This window comes from Helianthus annuus, chromosome 2, assembly GCF_002127325.2.
Source record: "Helianthus annuus cultivar XRQ/B chromosome 2, HanXRQr2.0-SUNRISE, whole genome shotgun sequence".
In the NCBI taxonomy this organism is placed as follows: Eukaryota; Viridiplantae; Streptophyta; class Magnoliopsida; order Asterales; family Asteraceae; genus Helianthus; species Helianthus annuus.
This window is the reverse complement of record NC_035434.2, coordinates 82,578,531-82,588,059: the sequence shown is the minus strand read 5'-3', so window position 1 is coordinate 82,588,059 and position 9,529 is coordinate 82,578,531. Positions and strand designations below refer to the sequence as shown.

Sequence of the window (9,529 nt, the reverse complement as noted above, 5' to 3'; positions counted from 1 at the left end):
CTTCTTTCATGTTTCCCAAAATAGTTTGAAGGCTCACAAATTTCAATATCATTTTGGTGATTTTCTGAGTGTTTGTAACCTTCGTCTGATTCTGAAAATGATAACTGGTTATATGTATTTTTATGTATCAGCCTACGATTTCTTCTGGAGGGTTCAACGATACGCTATAATACAATATTAAATTAAAAATGTGATATGATCAAATTTCTTCATTTCCCATGATATGAAACCTCGTTTCGTGAGGTGGTCTTCTTTCATGTTTCCCAAAATAATTTGAAGGCTCACAAATTTCAATATCATTTTGGTGATTTTCCGAGTGTTTTTAACCTTCCTCTGATTCTGAAGACGATAACTCGTTATACGTATTTTTATGTATCAGCCTGCGATTTCTTCTGGAGGGTTCAACGATACGATATAATACGATATTAAACTAAAAATGTGATACGATACGCTATAGTCTTTAAAACTCATTAAAACAAAAATAACCAATAGTAAACACCAATAACAAACCCAAAACACCGAAAACCAAACACAACACACCAAAAAATAAACTTTAAAAATTCAGGGCCTTAATACGCATCGTATAGGCCTATACGATGTGTATTAGGCCAGCCGCCAAACAACTCCTGCACCTGTCAGTCTGTCATGTCTTTTACTTTATTTAATGCGCATCGTATAGGCCTATACGATGCGTATTGAATTGTCAAAGTGTGTGAATAGATTGGCCGGTGTGCCAATAAAATTCTTTTTAAAATAAAAAATATAAAAAGAAAGCATATTTCATTTCAATGTCCATAAAAGTCAAACTGGAAAACAAATAAAATTATATTTTAAATAAGAAAAGAGAAAAATTGGATAATTTGTGAGGTGCGCATCCAATACAATCCAAAATAAATACTAAGAATTCCAGCTGCGACTTAGGTTTGATCTTTTAGTTTGTAATTTTATATTCTTTCTTCTACGTTACCTTATCATTGACTCCGCCCGCGTGTTGGTCTGGTTCGTTCCAATCGGATAAAAGAAGGCCTAGGTTTTGGTTTAGGTTTGGATCATGGGAAACCTATTTTGTTTGTATCAAGTAGACCAATCGACAGTTGCTATTAAGGAATCGTTTGGGAAGTTTGATGATGTTTTGGAGCCTGGATGTCACTGTGTTCCATGGATATTTGGTAAACAGCTTGCTGGTCAGCTGACTCTCAGAGTTCAGCAGTTGGATGTCAAGTGCGAGACTAAAACAAAGGTAATAATTACCAGCTAACAACTTGTCATATTCATTTTTTACTTTTTTTTTGGGGCATTAATCTTGCTGGTAAAAGATCAAATACAAAACTGAAGGAAAACACACAAAAAAAAAAAAAAAAAACGCGATGACATTTTTGTAATTATCAGTAACTATCAAAATTACTTCACAATGATCTGTAGCGTAATTTTGATCTTTTGTAGAGTAATTTTGTTTTTGTAGTTGGGGTGTGCAAAAAACTGAAATAACCAAACCATAACCGAATTAACCGAACCGAAAAAACCGAACCAAATAAAAAACCAGTGGGTCGGTTAATAGTTTTTTTGAAAACCGAAAGTAACGGGTCGGTTATGGTTATCATTTTTTCCATACCCACCATAACCAAACCGAACCAACATGTAATAAATCTTTGTAGGATTTAGGACTTTTCACCATATTTTTAATATTTGATGTTTTTGACGGAAGATTTTTAGTACTTATGGGTTTTTCATATCATTTTGCGGTTTTGGTTGAATGTTTATTTGAATTTATGGCATATCACTTATTTGAATATTCGATAATAATTGGTATTAATATTATAGATTATATGTTATTTTTAGGGTTATTGGATTTTATCAACCCCAACTATTGGCTATTGGCCACTGTCACCCTCAATTATTACTTTGACGCCCGCCACCTCCAACTTAACACTTAGTGTGTTCTGTCACCACGTCGTTAACTGATCACTAACTTTTGATCCTGTTACTATACATTTGGGGTGTCCTAAGATCCCTAAAACCTTCTTAAGATCCCTATGACACCCCCAAAAGTATAGTAACGGGATCTAAAGTTAGTGATCAGTTAACGATTTGGTGACAGAACATACTAAGTGTTAAATTGGGGGTGACAGACGTCAAAGTAATAGTTGAGGGTGGCAGCGGTCAATAGCCAATAGTTTGGGATGATAAAATCCAATAACCCTTATTTTTAATACTACATAATATACTAATATATACAAATATGCAATAACAATTTATTCCACGATAAAAAAAAAAATTAAGCTATTTTTAGCTAGACTAAATACACGGTTAACCACCCATAACCGACCCGCTATAACCATCAAAACCGAATAACCATAACCACCATAACCGATCGGTTATGGTTATGGTTATCCAATAACCGACATCGCGGTTATGGTTATGGTTTTTGGTCAAAACCGACCCAAACCGACCAATGCATACCCCTACTTGTAGGGTAATTATCAAAATTACTCTATAATCTACAAGTGTATCAAAATTGCTCTGCATCAAAATTACGTTACAAGTGAATCAAAATTATCCTGCAAGTTTATCAAACAACATACAATTCAAAATTACTCTGCAAGTTTGATAATTACCCTACAAGATCAAAGTTACTCTATTAGAACAATTTACAAAATTACTCTACAAGATCAAAATTACTCTACAGTATCATTTGTAGAGTAATTTTGATAATTACTCTACAAACAGATAATTACAAAAATGTAACCGTGTGCTTTTTGCTTTTTCATGTTATTCGTACATTTAGTACGTTAACTTTATTTGTACAATAACTTTCCCCTAATCATGCTTTTATAGGATAATGTGTTCGTCAATGTTGTCGCTTCCATACAATACCGGGCTCTCGCTGATAAAGCAAGCGATGCTTTCTATAAGCTCAGCAACACCAGGTCCCAAATCCAAGCCTATGTGTTTGATGGTACAAACAAACACCCACTCAATTTATGTTTATATAACTGTATTTATTTTCTAATATGTGATGTTATACATATTCTTAGTCATAAGAGCTTTTGTTCCAAAGCTGAATCTCGATGACACTTTTGAGCAAAAGAATGAAATTGCAAAAGCCGTTGAAGAAGAACTTGAAAAGGTATCCTTTATTGATGATGAGCTTGATTATTGATCTGTTTTATATCTTCTTAATCTTGTTTGTAGGCGATGTCTGCATACGGATACGAGATAGTTCAGACATTGATCGTTGATATAGAACCCGATGAGCATGTTAAGAGGGCAATGAATGAGATCAATGCTGGTAAACTTCTTCTAACCATGTTTTCCAATTATGATTTTTTATGGTAAATATCATATTATGAATAATAGAGGTTATTTAAAGAAAAAGATAGGCAAAGTTGTTAACCAAGTGTATTGCAGCTGCAAGGTTGCGGATGGCAGCTACTGAGAAGGCGGAAGCTGAGAAAATTCTGCAAATCAAGAGAGCCGAGGGGGAAGCGGAGTCCAAATACCTATCGGGTTTGGGTATAGCCCGTCAGCGCCAAGCCATTGTGGATGGTTTGAGAGACAGCGTGTTGGGATTCTCGGTGAATGTTCCTGGAACCACTGCAAAAGATGTGATGGACATGGTTCTAGTGACCCAGTATTTTGACACAATGAAGGAAATCGGTGCGTCTTCCAAGTCGTCGGCCATATTTCTTCCTCATGGACCGGGTGCAGTTCGTGATGTCGCCTCCCAGATACGTGATGGACTTCTTCAAGGTTCTTCTGCCACTTGAAGTAATTGTGTTTTACTTCCTTCCTTTTTGGATGTAATAAGTGTAAAATCGTTTAAAACTTGAATATTATGTGATTGTAAGTTGGAAAGGATGGTGGTTTTATATATAAATAATAGTTTTGATTTGATTTGATTTGATTGTATCTATGACTGGTCACATAGTTTTGATTTGATTTGATTTGATTTGATTGTGTCTGTCTGACTTCTTAAGTTTGATTCATTGTTGCAATGTCTTGACGCATATTGCAGTCTAGTGCGTCAAACTTTGCATGTTTGAGTCATAAATTCCAAGTCGTTTTACCATCACTTATTGCTTAAGCACTCGTAGAAAAACAAATGAGTAAATAACAGATATGGAAAATAAATTTAATTGTCCAGAGCGTATTGTCGTTGTCGTCTGGGTTATTGTGATGACAAGGAACATGCAATTACCGTTGAGCCAGATTCGTTGTGAGACCTAGAATAGTGGTGTACACCAGTACATATAAATTTTTCAGAAGTTTTCTGTAAAATTTAAACTTCGAAGCGAAAATAGTGGTGTACACCAGTACATAATAATCCATGAACTAGAGGTCTAATGGTATGGCGTTTGGTAAATTTTATTTATACAGAATCCCACCCTATGTATTATTAAAACTAGGGTAAAGTTCTTGTACAAATAATCTTAACATACTAAACATACAAATTGAAGGAAAACTAAAAAAGACAAGATGACATTTTTGTAATTATCAATAACTATCAAAGTTACTCTACAAATATACCTAAAAAAACCTAACCACTCCCCCACCCCCAAAAAAAACTTAAACCCCCCACCCCCCCCCCCCCCCCCCCCACCCCACCCAAGCTAAAATGCTAAAAACTAAACCCCCCAAAAAACCTAAAAAAAAAAAAAAAACACACAAATTATTTTATTTTATTTTTTTAACATTTTTTATTAAAAAATCGCTACTTTTAGTAGCAGCAAAAAAAAAATTTTTTTTTTTTGCTAACGAAATGTAGCGATTTTTTAATAAAAAATGTTAAAAAAAAAATTTGTGTTTTTTTAGGTATTTTTGGTTGTAACTTTGATAGTTGGTGGTAATTACAAAAATGCCACCTTGTCTTTTTGAGTTTTCCTTCAATTTGTATGTTTAGTATGTTAAGATTATTTGTATTTGATCTTTTGCCTATATATATATATATATATAGGGGAGGGTTCATTGGGGAACACTAAAAAAGTGGGGAACTGGGGAACATGGGCATTTTTGTCCAACTGTAATTTAGATTACCTTACGCTCCCAATAGCCTATAGTTCAAACATTCTATTGATTCATACAGCCACATTACACTGGGAAGCGGCGGAGACAATGGAGGAAATAGCCATCGTACCGTGATTACCTCCTCCGGCAACATCCATTCATGTTGCCGATGCAAATACGATCATCAATTTATCAAAGATCAGATAAGAAAGCGAGCTTTTCTGTCGGAAAACGAAGTACGTATGTTAAACCCTAGCCTATTTCACTGAATTTCTGTTTCTATAAGTTAATGATTCGATATTTGCTGAATCACTTGTTTTATTTGTTCTCATCTATAGCAATTTTATCCACAACAATGGTGTAGTTCATCGTAGGGTTTCTATAGAACTCATGTTGTGCCCTAATTTAGGAACTATAAGTTGTTTATGGTTCTGAATTGGTTATAGTTTTACCTAGATATCTTCAGGACTATCTTAATTCAATAATTTTGTTATTAGTGTATTACAATAGGATGATTCAGTTTTTTTCTTTTTAATTTGTGGTTTTATTTGGCACTCCTATTGATGTCTAAATGGATATGATGTATTTGTGGTATCTTTCGTCAAGTGATAGTTGGTAATGTCTGTGTTGATGGATTTATAAGCTTCTGAAGCTGAAGTGGGCATGTGTGAGTCCTAGATTTTATTAGTTATTTCAATCAAATTACATGAGTGCATCCAGTCTATGTGTTGGAGATGCATCCAGTCATTGTTATGTTAGTTATGTTATTTTATACTCATCTTTTAGTTATTTACTCAATCTTTCTTTGCTTCATAAGTTTGGTGCATTTTGCTTTATAGGCGCAAATTTATAAAATGTATAACCATTTCAGTTGTTATGTAGTTGGAAATCTTATTTTGACCGGAAGCAACTGTTAATTTTACATTTATTTTAAAAATTAGTTTTCTTAAATAAACATTTCAATTGCTTCTCCGAATTTCATTACTTTATCCCTGTAATAACTAGAAACTCTTTTTATTAAGGATCAAACTCATGTCCTAAATTTCAAGAAAATTTGGTTTAAATTTAGTGTTTTGTATTGCAGATATAAAGCACCTACACCAAGGGCAGTGCAACGCATGTGGCGTCTGTTGTGGGTACAGTGGTGGTTATTCGGGTGTTTCTTCATCTTCTCTTTTGCTCCTAATAATTCTTTCACATTTAATTGAGTCCATTACAGGGTGACATTGGTCCTAATAGTGTCTCGCTTCTAGAATTTCTAGGTTTCTCTTTCAGTATCTGGTTCGAAGTCTGTGGCATGTCTAGTCTACCGTTACTTGTTTGAAAAATGATAATTTTGCTGATTCACTAGGCGCAATGGGGTTCACTCGGAAGATTCATAAGTATCTTGCTTTCATGACCTGGCAAAACTCTGGTATGCACAAACTTCTCGTAAACGTTGTGTGTGCATGTGTTCATAGTCTTTATATTGGACACTGGTTGTGACAATGACAAACTAATTATATGATAGAATGCACACATATAACTTTCAACTTGTGCAGCCTTCCCTTTGAGTCTTCAGAAGTTCATATATATATTTGATCTTCTCCAATGTTAAGACTTTATTTTGATTAACTAAATTTCACATTCTTAATTATGTATGGTTAGCCTATTTGCAGAAGCTGGAATTTTTTGGTTTATTGCTTTCTCATAACTCAAACTATGCTTTGTAAAAGAATGCACTTGCCGTATTTAGTTATTTTTAACTCTAATTTTCTTTCTAAGATTAAAGAGCAGGTTCTTCATCCCCTCTGTTTCCGGCTGCTTCCCCACACCCTTCTAAACCATTCCGAAACCCTAAAATGTCATCCTCTCTCACCATCCCTTCTGTCGTACTTTTAATTCATATTCAAATGCTTCGCCTGCACCGGATATTTCAGATCAATCGCATTTCCATTTACATTTATCACACCTAAGCCCTCAGATTCAGCCTCATTTTTCAATTTCCTCTTCCTCTCGGATCTTGAATTTGAATTTTGACGCAGATGATTTACAATATTTGTTTATGGATTGCAGTCTAAGGGTACCAATTTACATGCAAAGTTCGAATAAACTTCATCATAATCGTCTTTATTTGAAGAAAATTGTGTATTGATTTGCAAATCGTTCGACTTGAAAATTAGAATTACTGTTAGACGATTCAGTAATCTGATTCTGGGTTTTGTTGTGTGAATCAGGTATGAGCTGTTGAAAAACAGTTTATAGTGCTGATAATCATTCATGCATTTGCTTCTGATTTCTTAATTACGAACATTAATTTGTCTATATGAATGAAGAAGTGTTTCTAGGGCATTTTATTGTTTATGTATTTGCTTTTCATTTCATAAATTTGAACAATTAATCTATTTATTTTAATGAAAAATGGATTTTAGGGCTTATAAATTTGAACATTAATGATTCTCTAAATGTCGTCTAGTTGGTTATTAGACTTATATTTGATATCAAAATCCCTTGGAAATATGATGTAGATCTGTTATTGGTTTTCTTCCATATGGATTTGTTGATTGTGAGATGCCGTTAAAATTATATAGTATAAGCTATTTGCAAGAAAAGATTATGTAGTAAAGATTAGAATATGAATATCAAGTATGGTACCTTTTCAAACTGCATCTGTTCAAAGTAACATTGGTTTAATTATGACTGGTTTTGTAGTTTGAAACTATGAGTTTCATGGATAATGAGTATTGAATCTGTAAATTAGTGCAAGGACATGAGTTAAGATAATATTTATATGCGATCCGAAAATTAAAAAAAAAAATTAACATGTTGAATTAAATTTTCAATAATATATTTAAACATTTTAAATGAATGGTTTCTCGTTTCCTCATATTTTTGGTGTTCTCTGTTGAACCCAACCCTCGTTCACTATTTAAAAAAATAATCAAAATTTTGGCATATAAAGATGTGTTGAAGCTATTTTAATAAAAACTGATTCTTTTTTTATAAATTTTTTTACCATTTTAAAGTGTTTTTTAAGCATTTTTTTTATTTTTAAGTTTTAGATTTTTTTTTAAATTTCTACATGTATTTATATGCATAAATCCGAAAATTTTAATTTTTTTAACATGTTAAATTATTTTTTATGATATATTTCACTTGTTAAATAATGGTTTCTCGATTTCCGACATTCTTTGTGTTCCCCACTGAACCTAACCCTCGTTCACTATTTTAAAAATTAATTTTTTTCAATTTTTTTGAGGTTTTTACATATAAAGATGTTTTGAAGTCATTTTATTAAAAATCATTTATGTAAAAAAGAAATTGATACCTTTTTAAAGTGTTTTTAAATATGTTTTTATTTTTTAGTTTTTGATTTTTTTATTAAATAGACCTGCACATGTATTTATATGTAAAAGATCTGAAAAAAAAAAAAAACAATTTAACATGTTAAATTAAATTTTCTATAATATATTTAATATGTTAAATGAATGGTTTCTCGTTTACCCACATTTTTGCTGTTCTCCGTTGAACCCAACCCTCGTTCACTATTTAAAAAAAATAATCAAAATTTTGGCATATAAAGATGTGTTTTGAAGCTATTTTAATTAAAAAAATATTTTTTTACCTTTATAAAGTGTTTTTTAAGCATGTTTTTATTTTTAAGTTTTTTTTAATTTTTTAAAAAAACTTCCATTTAACATGTATTTATATGCAACATATCCGAAAATTTTAATTTTTTTTAACATGTTAAAATATTTTTTGTGATACATTTCACTTGTTAAATAAATGATTTCTTAGTTTTCAACATTTTTTGTGTTCCCAACTGAACCCAACCCTCGTTCACTATTTTAAAAATTGTTTTTTATTTTCAAGTTTTTTTTGAAGTTTTTGCATATAAAGATGTGTTGAAGCCATTCTAAAAAAATCATTTATGTAAAAAAGAAATTGTTACCTTTTTAAAGTGTTTTTAAGTACATTTTTTTTAGTTTTTGTCTTTTTATTAAAAAGACCCGCACATGTATTTATATGCAAAAGATCTGAAAATTAATAATTTAACATGTTAAATTAAATTTTTCTGTAATTTATTTAACATGTTAAATGAATAGTTTCTCGGTTCCCCACATTTTTGGTGTTCTTTGTTGAACCCAACCCTTGTTCACTATTTAAAAAATAATAATCAAAATTTTGGCATATAAAGATGTGTTTTGAAGCTATTTTAATAAAAAATCATTTTTTGTAATAAAATAATTTGTTACCTTTTTAAAGTGTTTTTTAAGCATGTTTTTATTTTTAAGTTTTTGAATTTTTTTTTAAAACTTGTACATGTATATATATGCAAAAGATCCGAAAATTTAATTTTTTTAACATGTTAAAATATTTTTTATGATATATTTCACTTGTTAAATAAATGGTTTCTCAATTTCCGACATTTTTTGTGTTCTCCACTGAACTCAACCCTCGTTCACTATTTTAAAAATTATTTTTTTCAAATTTTTTTAAAGTTTTTGCATATAAAAATGTGTTGAAGCCATTCTAATAAAAAATC

General features: G+C 31.4%; 1 protein-coding gene across 1 annotated transcript; it reads left to right on the top strand.

Annotated features, from left to right (window-relative positions):
• The first annotated feature begins 808 nt into the window (after positions 1-808).
• On the top strand, positions 809-3,907 carry LOC110919418 (hypersensitive-induced response protein 1). Its single transcript, XM_022163690.2, has 5 exons — positions 809-1,240; positions 2,836-2,956; positions 3,036-3,127; positions 3,193-3,289; positions 3,409-3,907. Exons 1-5 carry the CDS (start codon positions 1,052-1,054, stop codon positions 3,765-3,767), a joined length of 858 nt encoding a protein of 285 aa, XP_022019382.1. The 5' UTR covers positions 809-1,051; the 3' UTR covers positions 3,768-3,907.
• Positions 3,908-9,529: the final 5,622 nt, after the last annotated feature.